Genomic DNA, 20,849 nt, shown 5'->3' on the forward strand with positions numbered 1-20,849 from the left:
CCGAGATCGTAGCACTGCACTGCAGCCTGGGCAACAGGACAAGACCCTGTCTCAAAAACAAAACAAAACAAAACAAAACAAAAAGACTATATTTCTGCATTAAGTGGGGGTATGGAATCCTATCTAATATTTGAGATAATAATTGTTATAGTATTTTATTGAGCTTTTATTGGGTACCAGATGTGTTCTAAGTTTTTTTCATGAATTATTTTCATTAATCTTATTCATTGTTGTGTCCTGAATGAGTACTCACATATTTGTTGAAAGGCTCAATGGTCCCTAAACCCTTAGATGCTGTTTTGGAAGGTTAACTTGCCAAAGGTCACATAGTTGGCAAATGATGAAGCTGAGATTAACATTAAGATCTGATTCCAAAGTAGTCTTTCTTAACTATATTGCTTTATGTGGAGTTTTGCATTGATATCTAGACAGAAAATCTCTAGCAATGGAAAAAAACTAATTTTTAATTAATTTTAATTTTTTTAGTGTTTTGCTTCTTTTATTTTTTTTATTTTGTGAGCCACCATGCCCAATTGGTTTCTTTTAAAAGACTAGTTAGCTTGTGCTTTAGGCCTCTTGGTTAATCTGAGGTATTTAATTAATATCTTTGAAATCCTAAGATTTACTGTATCACTTCTGCAATATCTAAATTTTTCCTTCTTACTTATTTCTATTCTCCTTCTACAGTCCTTTCTATTATGTCTAATCATCAAAACGTTGTTCTTGTTTTCTACTGCAATCTAATTTTTAGTGTTATGCTGTTTCCAGATGCCATTTCGGTCATTTTCAAAAAAAGATGAGTAATAATTAGCACGTAATGAATATTGTTCTTTTTACCATTCATTAAGAACAATTGTTAATTGTCTTATTCTATTGTGAAGAATATCTGTAATTGCTGCTTAGAACCTGGGTTGATAGCAGGATATGAGGAAGCACTAAGTGTACACAGAACGATATAGCTGGAAAAAGTATATATGTTAAAGAATAATAGGTTGTCTAAGGACAGAATGGAACTGATCACACAGGTTCTTTTTTGGTAGGCTTCAAAACTTCTTATCTCCCATAAAAGTACTTTTTCTTTTATAATATGCAACAATAATTTTCTGTTTAGTTAATTAGTTTTAAAGCAAGCTTAAACTTATAATTTATAAAGAATCATATTTGCTCCCTATCATTGTTTTATAGCTGGGGCTATACTGACAAATAAGAAAAATAAAATTCCTGCCCTTGTGGAGGAGACAGTTAAACAATGAGACAAATACATTTCAGATGGAAATGAGGACAATGGAAGAAAAGTAGAGCAGGATGAAGGCATGAAGGGTGACTGGGATCTGGTCAATCTTTAGATGGTGTAATACGGGAAACTGCTTTGAAAAGGTGACTTTTGAGCAGAGATCTTAAATGTACTGAGGGAGTGAACCATTCAAAGTCGGGAAAGAATTTGGCTTCCTCTTCAGATGTACAAAATTACAAGATATTGCCATTCTTGTAACTGAAAACCTATAAAAGCTGGATAAGAAGTACAGTTTCTAAAAACCCATCAAAGAGCTGAGGATACAAGGGAACTTAAATGAACCAAACTCCAGAAAGTAATCAAACTTTCATAGTAGAGAAGAAACCCATGGTTGCTCTAGGATGGAACAACCAAAGGAATAGGAATCCACCATAGATGAGGGGAAAGGAGAAACCAGCCACATTGTTTTAAGTCAGATTTTTAATGGCCACGAATGGGCTGGTATGACAGGTTAGGATCCTGAGAAGCCCTAGCAACTCTGGCACCAAAGAGCAAGTAGGTACCCACACTCCAGCTCCTACCCACAGGTGTTCACTGAATGTTCAGGAGTAGTAAGCCAAAAGCCTGGGCCAGTGATGAACTGGCATAGATAATACCAGAGGCATTTGGAACCTCTCCCAAGTATAGGGCAACCACACTCAGAAGGCAGGATTGCTGCGAGAAATCCAGCAGAGGCACTCCCAGCTTTCAGTTCTGGAATGCTGCAGGCAGGGGAAGAGCTAGGAAGAGCTCTCACCCCACACTCTGGCAGTCCCATGTTTTCAGCCATCAAGGACTGGGGACAGGGCAGAAGAGGTGAGTGAAACTGCTCTAATTCATTTCAGGCCTTCACAGAATGTAAGGAAGCTGCCCTCCAGAAAGCTGGCTGGGAGGAGGAGCAGGGCTGCACGAGGTCACCTTGAGCTTCAGAAAGCAAGGTGTGCGACTGGAGAGCAAGGAGAATCTAGCAAACCAAACTCTGACCATTGCGCTTAACGCAGAGATAGAGCTCCTACAGTTTTTTTTTCTTTCTTTTCTAAAATATAAACTTGAATTTTTGAAATAGTTTCAGATTTAAAGAAAAATTGCCAAGATAGTATAGAGAGTTCTCATAAATGCTGCCTCTCAGTTTTCCTATTTTTATTTTTTATTTATTTTATTTTTTTTTTAGTTTTTCCTATTTTTAACACCTTATATTAGTATGGTATATTTGTTATAATTAATGAACTAATACTGATATATTTTCATTAACTAAAGTCCATACTTTTTTAACTAATGTTTTGGGATCCCATTTAGCTGTCACGTCTCCTTAGGGTCCTCTTGGTTTTGGCATTTTCTTAGACTTGAGCTTCTCATATGTTGTTTTTGATGACTTTGACAGTTTTGAGGAGTAGTGTTCAGGTATTTCGTAGAATGTCCTTCTATTGATATCTGCTTGGTATTTTTATCATTGTTACAGTGAGGTTTTGTATTTTTGGGACGAAGAACATGCAGGTTAAGTACAATTTTCTTTCCTTTTTTTTGAGACAGTATCTCACTCTGTCACCCAGGCTGGAGTGCAGTGGTATGATGACAGCTCACTGCAGCCTTGAACTCCTGGGCTCACGCAATCCTCCCTCCTTAGCTTCCTGAGTAGCTGGGACTACAGATGCATGCTACCACACCTGGCTAATTTTTTTTTTTTTTAAATAGAGACAGAGTCTCACTGTATTGCCTAGGCTAGTCTTGAACTCCTGGGCTCATGCAGTCCTCCCACTTCAGCCTCCCAAGTAGCTGGGACTACAGACATGTGCCACTATGCCTGGCAGTACCATTTTCATCACATCATATTAAGGGGACATACTGTCAATATGACTAATCAGTGTTGATATTGACCTTGATCATCTGGTTGAGGTAGTGTTTGTGTATTTCTTTACTACAAAGTTACTCTTTTTTCTCCTCTGTTTACATACTGTACTCTTTGGAAGGAAGTTACATATGTGCAGCCTACACTTAAGGCATGGAGAGTTATGATACCCCTCCTCAAGGGCAAAGTGTCTATATAAATTATTTAGATTTCTTCTGCATGGGAGATTTGTCTCTTCTTCCTCATTTATTTATCCATTCAATTTTTTAAATATTAGTATAGACTTATGGATATTTTATACCTTGGGTTAAAATCTTATTATTGCTTTATTTATTTTATTGGTCAAGTTTTTCCAGCTTTGGCCACTGGGAGCTGTTTCAGTTGGTATGACTTTTTCATATACTACTGTCAGTGTATGTGTGTGTATGTGTGTTTGCACTTTCTCACTTTCTGGCACTACAAGATGCTCTAGTATATTTAGAGACTAAAGCATGTAGTACGTGCTTTAGTATATGCTTTATCTAGTATATTTTTCTGTCTCAATCCTAGAATTAGCCATTTCTCCATGGAGCCTTGGTTCCTTTTACTGGAGAATGGAGAAACCAAGATCTAGGTGCTAGGTGTACATGTTGCTACTGGGGTGTTGTTGCTTGTAGGCCATCTCAGCTGACAGAGCCAGAAAATATATGTATTTATACTACCCTGTATATATCCACGTATCTATAAATATTTCTATATGTATCCATCGGTATCTAATTAAGCTAAACATGAGTTTATATTGGTATATTCAGTTCCAGTTGAATCACTACATGGATGATTCTAACCTCCTGCCCTTGCTTATCTGAAAACTCCTGCTCCAATAGTGAGAAATCTGTCTCCTACCATCAGCCACCCATTTACTTAATCATTCTACTCTAGTATACATGTAAGGTACTCCCACAGTTTTAAAAATTGGTGGTTTGATTATGAAACACAAGCAGGTCTCTGTAATTTTACCTAGGCTTAGATCCCAGACCTGCTCAAGTGAAAGGCTTGATCTCAGTCCTTAAATATTTGAAGCCAGTGATTAACTGTCAAATTAAAGCTGCATCATAGCCAACACCCAGCTCAGTTACATATTGGATTGACTCAGACTCCCTTCTAGTGTCCTAACAGAAAAATTGTCATGTCTTTTTCTGGAAGTAAAATATTACTTAATTTAATAAGTAGTCTATTTTTATATAAAATGTCTGGTGTGTAATAAAAAGTTATAAGACACAGGAAAAGCAAGAAAATGTGACCAAAGGTCAAGAGAAGAAATAGTCAGTAGAAGAAGACCCAGAGATGACCCAGATTTATCAGAATTATCAGACAGGGATTTAAAGATAATTATGAAAAAAATGCTAGATGATCGAATGATAAAGGTTAACAATATGCTTGAAAAGATGGGGAATTCTATAGAGTCATGGAAATTATGCCAAAGAACCAAGTTGAAATTCTATTAAATAGAAATAAAAAATATACTAGCAGAGGCCAGGGAAAACAAAAAAAAGGAAAGAAAAGAAAAGGAAAGGAAAGGGAGGGGAGAGGAGGGAAGGGAGAAATAAAAATATACTAGCAGAAATGAATTCATTACATGGGCTTAACAGTTTATGGACATAGCAGAAGAAAGAATCAGTGAATATGAAGACAGATTGGAAAGAGGAAAGAGAAAAAGTCAGGGAGAGGTAGAAAAGAGATTTCAGATCTGTGGGATAAGATCAGATGGTCTAACATATGTAATTAGAGTTTCAGAAGGAGAGAAGAGAACGTGGTAGAAGACATATTTGAAGAGACAATGCTCAGGAACTTCTAAAATTGATGAGGTCTTCAATTCACAAATGCAAGAAGTTCAGCAAATCCCAAGCAAGTTAAATGCAAAACAAAAATAAGCCAACAAATATAAAAATCCCATATGTAGGCGTATCATAATCAAACTGCTGAAAATTGAAGATGGAAGAGATCTTACAAGCAACAGGAGAGCAACAGGAGAATAAAAGACACATTAGTTATGTGAGAATGGCAACATGGGTTATGGCTAATCCATGTTTTCAGACCAGAAAAAAATGGAGTCTTAGCTGAGCATGGTGGCACATGCTTGAACCCAGGAGTTCGAGTCCAGCCTGGGTAACGTAGTGAGACCCCATCTCTATTTTAAAAAGAAAAGAAGTCCAGGCACGGTGGCTCACACCTGTAATCTCAGAACTTTGGGAGATGGGCGGATCACAAGGTCAAGAGGTCGAGACCATTCTGGCCAACATGGTGAAACCGTGTCTCTACTAAAAATACAAAAATTAGCTGGGTGTAGTGGTGCACACCTGTAGTTCCAGCTACTCGGGAGGCTGAGGCAGGAGAATCACTTGAACCCAGGAGGTGGAGGTTGCAGTAAGCCGAGATCACGCCACTGCACTCCAGCCTGTCGACAGAGTGAGACTCAGTCTCAAAAACAAAGAAAGAAAAGAAAAGAAAAAATGGAATGTTGAAGACAATGGGATGACATCCATAAAGTGCTGAAAGAAAAAAAACAACCTGTTAACCTAGATTTTTATGCCCGGCAGAAATAGCCTTCAAAAATAATGGCAAAATAAAGACTTTTTGGACATATCAAAAAGGGAAAGAATTTGTTTCCAGCAGACCTGGACTGTCAAACATTAAAACGTACACATTAACAAGATGTGGGTTTTACAGCATATATGTGATTATACAACCATGAAAGAACAAAAAGGAGGAGATGGAATTATACTGTCCTACATTTCTTACTCTGTGAAAGGAGACTGTAGTAACTTCAAGATGCATATGTAATCTCTAGAACAAGCACTAAAAACACAAACAGGGATACCATAAAGTCAGTACATCTGCCCAAGAGGGATTCAGTGCTATGAGAATCATTTTCCTACTGTAAACAGCTAGAAAACAGGACAAAAATACATGAAACAAGTGTTTTCAGACATTGGACAACGGGCAGCACAAGGATAGTGATCCCTGAGAGAAGGGAAATAACTGATATGAACCCTACAGGGGTTCCTATAGGCAGTTTCCAGATTGTAGCACAGAGTAGGGGAATCCAAATAGAGCCCAGGAGAGTTTGGAGAAGTCAAGGCAACTAGAATTTGTGGGGCAGAAAACAAGAATAAAAGGGACTACACGGAAATCTATAAAGTAAGAGAATCTTTGATTGGACACTCATCTGCACATGCAAAGTGTGGAAGTCAACACTGCTGGAGAAAGTCACACTGGAAATCAGAACACTGAACAATTCCAGGAGCTCACACAGAGCTGGGAATAGTTTATGTTTCCATTAGGCATAGTGGAGAGACTATTTCATACACAGGACATTGGCTAGAGTCTTCAAAGTGGGGTTAAATTAGCTATAGACTAAAGGCCTTTCTAAACCTACCCTAAGCTTCCAGGCAGGTTTTGAAAGGACCAGGCTGATTCTAAGTAACTCAATTATGTGCCAAAACTAAACTCTTTTAAAGAATACAGTAAAAGCCAGCACCTAACAATTAAAATGTTCAGCATTAATAATATATTAATAAAAGACTAGACATACAAATAAAAAGCAGGAAAATGACCTATAATGAGGAGAAAAATCAATAGAAAGAGACCTAGAAATGTGGAATTATTAGAAAGAATTCTGATGATTGAATTATCAGCCAAATATATTAATACAAGTATTATAATGACTAGTAGAGAAATGAATGATAGATAAAAAGACACAAGCCAGATGTGGTGACTCATGCCTACAGACGTGAGGGTGGGCAGATCAGCCTGCCCAACATGGCAAAACTCTGTCTCTACTAAAAATACAAAAATTAGCTGGGCATGGTGGGATGTGCCTGTAATTCCAGCTTGGGAGGCTGAGGCATGAGAATTGCTTGAACCCGGGAGGTGGAGGTTGAAGTGAGCTGAGAACATGCCTCTGTACTCCAACCTGGGTGACAGAGTGAGACTTTGTCTCAAAAAAAAAAAAAAAAAAACCAAAAGACTCAAGTAGTATCTAAAGATGAAAAATACCAAATATAATATCCAAAACTGGGGGAAAAAGTGGATGTGATTAACAGCAGATTAGACACTGTGGAAAAAAAGATCATTAAATGTGAAGGTATAGCAGTAGAACCTATTCACATTGAAGCACAAAGAGAAAAAAATACTAGAACAAAGTTAATAGAACATCAGTAACCTGTGGGACAATAGCAAGTTGCCTAATATATGTATAATTGGAGTTCCAGAAAAGTGGGGAAAGGTAGAAAACAGTTACTTTAGGAAATAGTGTCTGGGTGGCCGGGCGGGTGGCTCACACTTGTAATCCTAGCACTTTGGGGGGCCGAGGGGAGGGGGGGGCAGATCATTTGAGATCAGGAGTTTGAGACCAGCCTGTCCAACTTGGTGAAATCTCGTCTCTACTAAAAATACAAAAATTAGCTGGGCTTGGTGGCATGCGACTGTAATCTCAGCTTCTCGGGAGGCTGAAGCATGAGAATTGCTTGAGCCAGGGAGATGTAGGTTGCAGTGAGCCAAGATCATGCCACTACACTACAGCCTGGGCAACAGAGTGAGAACGTATCTCAAAAAAAAAAAAAAAAAGAAAAAGAAAAAAAGGAAAATAGTGGCTCATCATGGTGGCTCATGCCTGTAATCCCAGTACTTTGAGAGGCTGAGATGAGAGGATTTTTTGAGCACAGGAGTTCAAGACCAGCCTGGGCAATTTCCTTAAAAAAAAAAAAAAGAAAAACAGTGAGTATAAATTTTCCAAATCTGATGATAACCATAAACTCTCAGATCTAAGAAACTCAGTGAACTCTAAATAGAATAAACAAATACAGTCATCCATAGGTATGTAATAATAAAATTAGCGCCAGTCATGGTGGCTCATGCCTGTAATCCTAACACTTTGGGATGCTGAGGCCTGGAGTTTGAGACCAGCCTGGGCAACATAGTGATACCTCTATCTCTACAAAAATTAAAAAATAGAAATATAAAAAGTTAGCCAGGCATGGTGGCACTTGTCTGTAATCCCACTTACCTGGGAGGCTGAGGTGGGAGGATCGCTTGAGCTCAGGAGGTCAAGGCTGCCGTAAGCCATAATTGTATTCCACCCAGGGTGATAAAGCATGATGGGAAATCCTGTCTCAAAACAAAACAAAAGCAAAAAAAGGCCAGGCACAGTGACTTACACTTGTAATCCCAGGATTTTGGGAGGTCAAGGTAGGACAATTGCTTGAGCCCAGAAATTGGAGACAAGCGTGGGCAACATAGTGAGACCCTGTCTTTCAAAAAAAAATTTAAAAAGGCGGGCATGGTGGTATGGGCCTGTAGTCCTATCTACTCAGGTGGTAAGGTGGGAGGATTGCTTAAGCTTGGGAGGTTGAGGCTGCAGTGAACTGTGTTCGTGCTGCTGCACTCCAGCATGGGAGACAGAGCAAGATCCTTTCTCAATAATAACAAACCAATGTTACAATTAGAAGAAATAAATTCTGGTGGTTTTTTTTATTTATTTATTTTTTTTCTGAGATGGAGTTTCGCTCTTGTTGCCCATGCTGGAGTGCAATGGCATAGTCTCGGCTCACTGCAATTTCCACCTCCTGGATTCAAGATGATTCTTTTCCCTCAGCTTCCCAAGTAGCTGGGATTACAGGCGCACGCCACCACACCCAGCTAATTTTCGTATTTTTAGTCCACCATGTTGGCCAGGCTGGTCTCAAACTCCTGATCTCAAATTCTGGTGTTCTATTGCACAGTGGGGTGAGTATAGTTAAGAGTAAAATATTATTACAAAATAGCTGGAAGAGGGGCTTTTGAATGTTCTTTCACAAATGAGAAATGCAGGAGGTGATGGATACACTAACTGCTCTGATTGGATCATTATGCAACATGGATATGTATCAAAACATCGAATTGTGGCTGGGCATGGTGGCTCATGCCCGTAATTCCGCACTTTGGGAGTCTGAGGTAGGTGGATCACCTGTGGTCAGGAGTTCAAGACTAGCCTGGCCAACATGGTGAAACCCCGTCTCTACTAAAAATACAAAAATTAGCTGGGTGTGGTGGTGCATGCCTGTAATCCCAGCTACTCGGGAGACTGAGGCGGGAGAATTGCTTGGACCCGGGAGGCAGAGGTTGTGGTGAGCTGAGATTGCACCATCGCACTCCAGCCTGGGCAACAGAGCAAGACTCTATCTCAAAAAAAAAAAAAAAAAAAAAAAAATCAAATTGTACCCCATAAATACGTACAATTACAATGTGACAGTTTAAAAAATAAATTTTAAAAAAATTCTCTTACTTACCAGCTGAATAAAAAATAAATTTTTAAAAGGAGAGAAGTCTTCTTAAAAACCAGTTATTTACCCCATCATTAAGTTATAATGAACTTTCTTATGGGAATTCTTTGATAAGGAAGCTCCTTTATGCTGAAGTTTTATTCTTTTCATACCTCTTTAGATAAGTCAGTGCTTTGGGAGCATATGTCATATGACTCAATGGCAGTGTTCTAACTTGGATTCTAGCTCCACATTGTGCAAAGGCAAAAAACCAGAGAGTCAGTGTGGTAGTTAAGAACTTATGTTCTGCTGCTTGATTTCCTACATTCCAGTACTCCCTCCACTACCTGCAGTCTTCCTGATCTGGGGCAAGTTCCTTTTGTAAACTCTGTGTTCTAGGGGGATGGTGGTGGAAGAAGGATGGTGATTTGAGCCAGGCAGTAGCAGGTGGAGGTGCAGAAAAGTGGTCAAACCCTGAATGAACGTTAAAGATAGGACCAAAGGGATTTGATGAGAAATTGAAGTAGAGCACGGGGAAAAAGAAAGATAGCAGTGATGATGCCAAGGTTTTTGGCCTGGGGAACTGGGATAGTGGAGTTGTTATTTGCCGAGTATGACTTTTCACAAAGGAATGTCAAGGCATAAGTAGCAAAGGTTTTTTTGTTGTTGTTGTTGTTTCTATTTTTCTTGATTGTGTTTGTTTTGTTTTTCATCTTTTGTGGGAGGTGGGTGGAGATGAAAGCAAGCACAGGGGTTGGCAGGCATACCCCTGGCACCTACCTGTGAGTTCATGATTACTAGTCTTAAAGTTCAGTCCTTTTTATTTTTACTTTTTTTTTTTTTTAGGGACAGTGTCTCACTCTGTCATCCAGGCTGGAGTGCAGTGGCACAATCACGGCTTACCGTAGCCTTGACCTCCCGGGCTCAGGTGATCCTTTCACTTCAGCCTCCTGAGTAGCTGGGACTACAGGCACGTGCCACCCTACTCAGCAATTTTTTTTTTTAATTTTTTGTAGCAACATAGTCTTACCATGTTGCCTAGGCTGGTCTCGAACTACTGAGCTGAAGCAACCCATCTGCCTCAGCCTTCCAAAGTAAAGTACTGTAATTACAAACCTGAGCCACTGTGCGTAGCCAAATTCTGGCCTTTTGATGTTGCATGGTGCGGATGGGGAGGCGAAGTGTGATATTTTAGGAATTTGAGGATTTCTTCTTCGACCTTAGGCGTGACATTGGACAAATGACATCTGGGCTGAGACATTTTCTAGTAATGCTGGATCCAAAAAACTCTTATCCCATTGTCTCATAGCTTCATTACACAGACCTGGCAGCCATGATCCTCTTTTTTTACCCCTTAGTTGCCAAACATGGGTTCTCTGTCTTACCTCATTTGAGTCTTACCTCAGTCTTGATAATTTTTAGACAAATTCAACCTTATTTCAATTAGTATTTCATTGTTATTTAAATATTTTAACAGGAAAGCTGAGCAATGTTTCCCTTTACCTGTTAATCCTGTTATAATATTTTAGATAAAGTGTATTAGAAGGCACATTCATTAATAGAATATTTATTCATGTGTTTATGTGGTTCTTAACTAGGAATACCATATAGTCTATCTCCAACCCTTTGAGAAGGAAAACAGATCCTGACTAAACAGGACACCAGAAAAGCATGCCTAAACTAGGACTGTTCTGGGCAAATCAGAAGGCATGTTCACCTTATTCTTTTTTTTTTTTTTGTGACGGAGTCTCGCTCTGTTGCCCAGGCTGGAAGTACAGTGACGAGATCTTGGCTCACTGCAACCTTCACCTCCCGAGTTCAAGCGATTCTCTTGCCTCAGCCTCTCGAGTAGCTGGGACTGCAGGCACATGCCACCATGCCTGGCAAATTTTTTGTGTTTTTAGTAGAGACGGGGGTTTCGCCGTGTTAGCCAGGATGGTCTCGAACTCCTGACCTCGTGATTTGCCCACTTCGGCCTCCCAAAGTGCTGGGATTACAGGCATGACCCACTGCATCTAGCCTCACCCTATTCCTAAGGCCAGAAAACCAGCTAGAGTAAAGTTCACTTTCTATTTGAGTGCTTGGACTTTATTGGGAGAAGGCAAATGCCCTGGAACGAGAGTGAAAGGGAGAAATTCCCGTTGTATTGCAAACCAGAATAAGAGAGGCTCACCCGCACTGGCCTAAGGCATCTCAGGTGTTGATGAGAATGTGATTCCAGATGTCTCACTTGAATACCAAAGACAATTGCAAAGGAAATTGAAAGTTATGCAAAGAGAGTCGAGAAGTCAGTTGTCTGCTCACAGGTTGGCTTTAGTGGCTATTACTTTGAGATACTAAATGAGCGATAGCTTTAAACTTCAACTGCTTTTGTTTCTGAGGAAAAAAATCATCTTACATCCTTTCATAAGTCGCATAAAATGTGGACATTTTCTATTATTTTAAATAGTAAATTTAGATACTAGCATTTACTATTTTTTTTTTTTTTTTTGAGACGGAGTCTCGCTTTGTTGCCCAGGCTGGAGTGCAGTGGCGCAATCTCGGCTCACTGCAAGCTCCGCCTCCTGGGTTCACGCCATGCTCCTGCCTCAGCCTTCAGAGTAGCTGGGACTACAGGTGCCTGCCACCGCGCCCGGCTAATTTTTTGTATTTTTAGGAGAGACGGGGTTTCACTGTGTTAGCCAGGATGCTCTCGATCTCCTGACTTCGTGATCCGCCCGCCTCGGCCTCCCAAAGTGCTGGGATTGATTACAGGCGTGAGCCACTGCGCCCGGCCTGTAATTCTTTTTTTTTTTTTTTTTGAGACAGAATCTGGTTCTGTTGGCCAGGCTGGAGTGCAGTGGCACGATCTTGGTTCACTGCAAGCTCCGCCTCCCGGGTTCACGCCATTCTCCTGCCTCAGCCTCCCGAGTAGCTGTGACAACAGGGGCCCGCCACCACGCTCAGCTAATTTTTTGTATTTTTTAGTGGAGACGGGGTTTTACCGTGTTAGTCAGGATGGGCTCGATCTCCTGACCTCGTGATCCGCCCACCTCGGCCTCCCAGCATTTAGTAATTCTTAAAAGAGTTCAGCATGAATATACACAGTACGTGGGTTATTAGTACTGTGTTGTTAACACAAATGAACTATGAGAGCAAATTGAATTTGGTTCAATCAGGTCAAAGAATAAAAGGATGATTTTTTTTTTAACCACCAGCAAAGAATAGTATAATGAACCCCATGCAACTATCACTTAACTTCAATAATTTCAAGTTTGAGTAAGTTGCAGAGTAGTGATTTGAACCCACATCTCTCTTGTTCCAAATCCCTTGCTTTTAATTACAATCCATGTGGCTTGTTTGTCATTTGATGCTATTGAGCAACTTTATGATTTTTTTGGTGTTTTTGATAAAATAGACATGAAAAGGCATTACTACAGGGAGTTTTTTCACTCCCTGGTAATAAGAGGGAAAAAGCACTCTCTTTTAATGATACATGTTTTGTAATAAGCATTTTTTTTAGTTGCAGTGTTCTGCAAAGACAAAACCTGCTGATACAAGTTCATCCTGTTTTAGAAATCTTTGACCCATTCGTCAGACTCTGACCACTCTAAAGATAAAAGATTATGGTTGTATTGGTTTTTCCAACTGAAGCGGCCTTCTGCAGATTGAGAAATTGTATAATTATTAACTGCAGTAATGGAGATGTACTTGCAAGTTTCATCTGGTATCTTAATGAGCTTTAACCCTCTGAGTACACCTAAAACATATCCTAGAATTATTGAAATTAATCAGTTGTCCATAACTCTTCTGTCTGTATAATTTGGATATCATAAGTATTTTGTTTCCCCCTGCCCTTACCAGTTTCCATCCTCCTACTCACATACTCACAACTCCTACAAATTGGAGTATTTAGTAGCAGTAGCCTTTGGTATAAACACTTTTTAAATATTTACTATTTTTTTAATTAATAGGGCCACTTTCTAGTCAAGTTTTTTTTTGGGGGGGAGGGTGAGGAGGGTAGGGCAACAGTTCCACACTTACAAGGGTGTTTGTTTAGACCAAGCTTGTTCAACCCACAGCATGCGGGGCTGCATGTGGTCCAGGACTCTTTAAATGCAACCCAACATGAGTTTGTAAACTTTCTTAAAACATTATGAGTTTTTTTGAGATTTTTTTTGAGACAGAGTCTCGCTCTGTTGTCCAGGCTGGAGTGCAGTGGCCCGATCTTGGCTCACTGCAACCTCCACCTCCTGGGTTCAAGTGATTCTCCTGCCTCAGCCTCTGGCGTAGCTGGGATTACAGGTGTGTGCCACTACTCCAAGCTAACTTTTGTATTTTTAGTAGAGATGGGGTTTTACCATGTTGGCCAGGCTGATCTCGAACTCCTGACCTCAAGTGATCTGCCCACCTCGGCCTCCCAAAGTGCTGGGATTACAAGCGTGAGCCACCGTGCCCAGTCTGTGATTTTTTTTTTTTTTAAGCTCGTTAGCTATCGTTAGTGTTAACTGTATTATGTGTGGCCCAAGACAATTCTTCTTCCATTGTGGCCCAGGGAAGCCAAAAGATTAGACACCCCTGATTTAGACAAATAAGTGAAGGCACACTGAAATAAGTTATAAATAATAACCTTGTGCCACCCAGCGCGGTGGCTCATGCCTCTAATCTCAGCACTTTGGGAGGCCGAGGTGGGTGGATCACCTGAGGTTGGAAGTTCGAGACCAGCCTGACTTACATGGAGTAACCACGTCTCTACTAAAAATACAAAATTAGCTGGGCATGGTGGTGCATGCCTGTAATCTCAGCTACTTGGGAGGCTGAGGCAGGAGAATTGCTTGAACCCAGGAGGCAGAGGTTGCAGTGAGCTGAGATCGCGCCATTGCACTCCAGCCTGGGTGACAAAAGCGAGACTCTGTCTCAAAAAAAAAAGAAAAAAAAAAAAAAAAAAAAACCTTGTGTTTTATGGATCTCGCATTCATCTCAGATATTTCTTGCCCTGGGAGATCCTCTGAATTCTCAGGACTGCTTCGTGTCACCCCTTTATGCTCTACTCTCTTCCCCTGCCTAGAAGGCAAGTAGGGCTTTGAATTTCGCCTTTGATTCTACTGTGATCCTATCAAATATAGTAATGCTAGAAATATAGGTCTGAAGTTTGGGAGAGAGATTGGCTCAGTGTAGATTTGTAAAGCACAGTTGGATATGTGGTAGTTATATGAATGGGATTGGATGAAATTCTCTAGAGGTGTGTGGAATGGAAAGAGGTGGCCCAAGGAGGAAGAGAGAGAGAAATTGGAGAGGTAGAAGAACAATTTAGGAAAGAGTAATGTTCTAGAAACTAAGGAGAGAGTTTCACAACTGCAGTAGTGAAGCACTGTGAGTTCTTATTTGGCAATTTGGACTTCATTATTGTCTTATCACAGATAGGAAATGAAAGGTTGCAGGACATTTAGGAGAAAATATTAAGTGAGGACACAGAAGCAGTAAATGTCGTATACGCCTTTTAAACATTTTGGAGATTAACCATAGTAGGCCTGTCCCTTGGGTAAGGCAATTAGAGCAGCTTTCCTGGGCCCTATTTTGGGGTGGGGAATGACTCAGGGGCTTTATTATATGATTTTTTTTCTGAACATTAATAAAATTCAGTTCCAAAATTTTGTGATTAACTGTAGTCCTAAGAGCCTACGAAAAATGCAGATAATGGGCAGTTCCACATTGGTTGAATTGTCCCAGGCTTCTCTCTTCTAGAGATGCTGTCCCTTCCTTTTAATCCTATAGTAGCTCCTATCACTTTTTTTTTTTTTTGAGACAGAGTCACCCAGGCTGGAGTACAGTGGTGTGATCTCAGCTCACTGCAACTTCTGCCTCCTGGGTTCAAGCGATTCTCATGCCTCAGCCTCCTGAGTAGCTGGGATTACAGGTGCATGCCACCACACCTGGCTAATTTTTGTATTTTTACGGGGTTTTACCATGTTGCCTAGGCTAGTCTTGAACTCCTGACCTCAGGTGATCCACCTGCCTCAGCCTCCCAAAGTCCTGGGATTACAGGCGTGAGCCAAGGCTCCTGGCCTCCTGTCACTTTTTATAATTGTCAGTTTGTTTTTCCTCTCGGAAATTAAGCTCCTTAAAGCTCTCTATTATTGTTTTGAATTCCCAGGGCCTAGCATAATGCCCAGCATGTAATGTTGAGTGTTTGTTATGTGAGTGATTGAAGGAATAATCCAATACATATCTGTCTTAAGTACAAAAGAATTCCAATATGGTAGTCTCACAGAGTCAAAAAAGCAGAATGTTTCAGGAAAGAGGGATTGATAAACAGTTTCAAATGGTAGTAAAAGTATTGAAAACTGACCTTTGGATTTGGCTTCTAGAAGGTTATTGGTTTCCATAGTGAAAACTTTTATAGCAAAATGGTTGGAGTAGGTGGTGGGGCGGAGGGGTTGATTTTATTTTTAAAGATTTGTAGCTGAGTGTGACAGTATGTATCTGTAGTCCCAGCTATTTGGGAGGCTGTGGCTGGATGATAGCTTGAGCCCAGCAGCTTGAGGCTGCAGTGCCATGATTGCACCATTGCACTCCAGCCTGGGTGACAGAGCGAAACCCTGACTCAAAAAATAAAATAAAATAAAATAAGGATTTGAAGCTAGAGGGAAGAAACCATTGGAGAAGAAAGCCAAAGATCTGATGGAGGAGAATTCATTATCATGGTAATGTTATGCATTTGATTTGCATATATCTAAGTATTCCCACCAACTTTTTTTTTTTTTTTTTTTTTTTTTTGAGACAGAGTCTCTCTCTGTCACCCAGGCTGGAGTGCTGGAGTACAGTGGCACGATCTTGGCTCACGGCAACCTCCCGGGTTCAAGTGATTCTCCTGCCTCAGCCTCCCTAGTAGCTGAGACTACAGGCTCGTGCCATCACGCCCTGGTAATTTTTGTATTTTTAGTAGAGATGAAGTTTTGCCATGTTGGCCAGGCTGGTCTCGGACTCCTGACCTCAGGTGATCCTCCCACTTCGGCCTCTCAAAGTGCTGGGGTTACAGGCGTGAGCTACCATGCCTGGCTTCAACCAACATTTCAAGATAATATATTTCTCCTTCCACTTGGGTTTGATATATCAATGTATTTTGAACTTGAAGGCTTTTGCTGTGCTATTTGGGGCCCCTAGTGGTAAATCTAATAATGACATGCAATAGAACAGCTAATATACCAGTTATTCCTTATGAAGATTATTTTTTCTATGAGGATTAAATGAGGTTGGAATATGTAGTTGTAGCAATAATAGTGGTTCTTAATCATTTTTTTAAAGAGAGGGTCTCGCCAGACACGGTGGCTCACACCTGTAATCCCAACACTTTGGGAGGCCGAGGCAGGTGGATCACTTGAGGTCAGGAGTTTGAGACCAGCCTGGCCAACATGGTGACACCCCATCTCTACTAAAAAAACTAAAATTAGCTGGGCGTGGTGGTGGACGGCTGTAATCTCAGCTACTTGGTAGGCTGAGACAGGAGAATTGCTTGAATCTGGGAGGCGGGAGGTTGCAGTGAGCTGAGGTCGCGTCATTGCACTCCAGAGTGGGCGACAAGAGCAAAACTCTGTCTCAAAATAAATAAATAAATAAATAAATAAATAAAATAAATAAAGGGTCTCACTTTGTTACTCAGACTGAAGTGCAGTGGTGTGATCATGGCTCACTTCAGTGTCTGCTCTCAGGCTCAAGTAATCCTCCCACCTCAGCCTCCCTAGTAGCTGGGACTACAGGTGTTCCACCACTATGTCCAGCTAACTTTAAGAAATTTTTTAGTTTTTAAATTTTTTTGTAGAGATGGTGGTCTTACTATGTTGTCCAGGCTGGCCTCGAACTCCTGGTCTCAAGTGATCCTCCCACCTTGGCCTCCCAAAGTGCTGGGAATACCGGTGTGAGCCACCATGGCTGGCCAAAAATGAGTAATTTTTTTTTTTTTTTTTTTTTGAGATGGAGTCTCACTTTGTCGCCCAGGCTGGAGTACAGGGGCGAGATCTTGGCTCACTGCAACCTCCTCCTCCTGGGTTCAAGCGCTTCTCTTGCCTCAGACTCCCGAGTAGCTGAGACTATAGGCACGGGCCATCACAGCCGGCTAATTTTTTTATTTTTAGTAGAGATGGGGTTTTGCCATCTTGGCCTGGCTGGTCTTGAACTCCTGACCTCAAGTGATCCACCCCGTCGGCCTCCCAAAGTGCTGCAATTACAGGCGTGAACCACTGTGCTCTGCCCAAAAATGAGTAATTTAAAGGTGACTGTAATATAGGTAAACAAACGCCTCTTTTCCCATTCTTTACTAACTTGTTATTTAAATGGGGCAAGTTTTTACAACATAAGAAATAAACAGGCCAGGCGCGGTGGCTCACGCCTGTAATCCCAGCACTTTCAGAGGCAGAGGCGAGCAGATTACTTGAGGTCAGGCGTTTGAGACCAACCTGGCCGACATGGTGAAACCCCGTCTCTACTAAAAGTACAAAAATTAGCCAGGCATGGTGGCACAGACTAATCCCAGCTAATCAGGAGCCTGAAGCAGGAGAATTGGTTGAACCTGGGAGGCAGAGGTTGCAGTGAGCCTAGATGGCAACACTGCACTCCAGCCTGGGCAACAGAGCAAGACTCCATCTCAAATGAAACAAACATACTAAAAACCTATTTACTTGTTTGATGTGAGTGTGCTTAGCTTTATTTCCCTTAAAGAGAGTCTTTTTTTTTTTTTTTTTTTTTTGAGATGGAGTCTCACTCTGTTGCCCAGGCTAGAGTGCAGTGGTGCAATCTCGGCTCACTGCAACCTCCGCCTCCTGGGTTCAAGCGATTCTCCTGCCTCAGCCTTCAAGTGGCTGGGACTACAGGCGTGTGCCACCACGCCCAGCTAATTTTTTGTATTTTTAGTATAGACGGTGTTTCACGCTGTTAGCCAGGATGGTCTTGATCTCCTGACCTCATGATCCACCCGCCTCGGCCTCCCAAACAGCTGGGATTACAGGTGTGAGTCACTGCGCCCGGCCTAAAGAGAGTCTTTAGGTGAAAAATTTTTGTGAATATTGTGATTTCTCCTTAATAATTTCTTGTATATTTATGAATTTTATATAATTAAATGGCGTATCAAAAAAATCACCTATGTTAATTATGTTTTTGACTCAGTTATATTTTCTTTTGGTACATTATTAATATCCATATGCAAAAATATGCTGACAATATATTAATTTGGATTTTTCATTTTTATCAGAAATCATGAGTGGAGGATCTCAAGTCCACATTTTTTGGGGTGCTCCAGTTGCTCCACTGAAAATGACAGTATCACAAGACACAGCTTCTTTAATGTCTGTTGCTGACCCATGGAAAAAAATTCACCTTTTATACAGTCAACATTCTTTATATCTGAAGGATGAAAAACAGCACAAAAATCTTGAAAACTATGAAGTCCCAGAATCTGTTGGTTCTCCAGATTTTAGTGGTCATTTCTTAGCAAACTGTATGAATAGACATGTTCACGTGAAAGATGACTTTGTACGTTCTGTTTCTGAAACACAGAATATAGAATCACAGAATATTCACTCCTCTAGACTGAGTGATATAACTAGCTCTAATTTGCAAATATGTAGATTTAAAAGCACAGTTCCGCATTTAACCGAAGAAGAAAAGTATCAAAAGCTTCTCAGTGAAAATAAAATTATAGATGAACAGCCTAAACATCAGTCAGATATATGTGGTCAGAACTTTAACACAAATTTATTTCAGTTAGGCCATAAATGTGCAGCTATGTTGGATTTGGTTTGTAGTACTGAACAAATTAATATAGGGCCTGAAGTGGTACAAAGAGAGTGTGTGTCAACAGAATATCATGAAATACAAAACCAGTGTTTGGGATTATTTTCCTCGAACGCAGTAGATAAGTCAAGGTCTGAAGCAGCAGTTAGGAAGGCCTCAGACCTTAAAATATCAACTGATACAGAATTTCTCAGTATAATTACCTCCAGTCAGGTTGCTTTTTTAGCTCAAAAGAAAGATAAAGGGCGGAGTCCTATAAATAAAGGGAATGTAAACATGGAGACTGAACCAAAGGCAAGTTACAGGGAGATAAGAATACCTGAAGAGAATTCGATTCAGCTTGATGGTTTTACAGAAGCATATGAAGGTGGACAAAACCAAGCATATTCCCTTGAACTTTTTAGTCCTGTTTGTCCTAAAACAGAAAATAGCCGCATTCACATAAACTCTGATAAAGGTCTTGAAGAACATACAGGATCTCAAGAACTTTTCAGTTCTGAAGATGAACTGCCACCAAATGAGATACATATTGAGTTGTGTAGCTCAGGAATACTGTGTTCCCAACTAAATACCTTCCACAAAAGTGCTATTAAAAGAAGCTGCACCTCTGAAGATAAAGTGGGCCAGTCTGAAGCTCTATCTAGATTCCTTCAGGTAGCTAAGAAAATGAAGTTGATTTCTAATGGAGGAGATTCTGCTGTAGAAATGGATCGGAGGAATGTGTCTGAATTTAAGGGTATTAAAAAAACATCATTAATAAAAAACTGTGATTCTAAAAGCCAGAAGTATAATTGTTTAGTCATGGTGCTATCTCCATGCCACGTGAAGGAAATAAACATAAAATTCGGACCAAATTCTGGCTCTAAAGTGCCTTTAGCAACAGTTACAGTAATTGATCAATCAGAAACTAAGAAGAAGGTTTTTCTGTGGAGGACTGCGGCATTTTGGGCATTTACAGTGTTTCTTGGAGATATAATTTTACTCACAGGTGAGGTCATTATGGTATAGTGGTAGCTTATTTTATAAAGCTAAGTTTTGTTTTTGTTTTTCTCCCACTTAGTCTTTGAAGACTCTTTCTTTAGTCATTTGCCTCTTCTGAGCTCAGCGTAATTGATCCCTTTATCGCGTCTGCATTGTACTCCTTCCCATTGTCCACTCTCCTGCCCATTGCCACTTCTGGGCCTCTGTTCTATCCTTCTGAGCTCTGCCCCTTCTTTCCACTTATCCCCTCCTTTAATAAGCCTTCCCTAGTCAGGTGCAGTGGGTCACACTTGTAATCCCAGCACTTTGGGAGGCTGAGGCAGGAAGATTGCTTGAGGCCAGGAATTTTAGACCAGCCTTGGCAACATAGACTCCGTCTCTACAAAAAATAAATTAAGTTTTGTGTGCCTGTAGTCCCAGCTACCCAGGAGGCTGATGTGGGAGGATTGCTTGAGGCCAGGAGGTTGAGGCTGCAGTGAGCTTTGATTGGGCCACTGCATTCCAGCCTGAGCAACAGAGTTAGACCTTTCTGCTTCTTTACTTAATGTCTAATAATGCTGTGCACATTGTGTTCTTACTGAGGGAATAGTTATCGATTTCTATTGCTTTATTTTATTATTAAAATTATATTAATTACACTTGGAAATATGGAAAGGAAAAAACTGGTATTATACCAACTTCATATAACCACCAATAGAGTTCTAGA

General features: G+C 40.5%; 1 protein-coding gene across 9 annotated transcripts in view; it reads left to right on the plus strand.

Moving 5' to 3' along the window:
* Positions 1-20,849, plus strand: part of SHLD2 (shieldin complex subunit 2) — a 93,197-nt gene that overhangs the window by 37,551 nt on the left and 34,797 nt on the right. For 4 of the 9 annotated variants that reach the window (XM_054436246.2, XM_054436247.2, XM_063669858.1 and 1 more), the window contains one exon: positions 18,621-20,150. The exons of 2 other annotated variants lie outside the window; for them this stretch is intronic. In XM_054436246.2, coding sequence (XP_054292221.1) covers positions 18,626-20,150 — 1,525 coding nt within the window. In that variant the 5' untranslated portion in view covers positions 18,621-18,625. Of the gene's footprint in view, positions 1-18,288; positions 18,416-18,616; positions 20,151-20,849 lie in introns of those variants that run through there. 3 more of the 9 variants (XM_063669857.1, XM_063669859.1, XM_054436249.2) reach the window with 2 other exon arrangements.

Source organism: Pongo pygmaeus, chromosome 8 (genome assembly GCF_028885625.2).
Source record: "Pongo pygmaeus isolate AG05252 chromosome 8, NHGRI_mPonPyg2-v2.0_pri, whole genome shotgun sequence".
Lineage (NCBI taxonomy): Eukaryota > Metazoa > Chordata > Mammalia > Primates > Hominidae > Pongo > Pongo pygmaeus.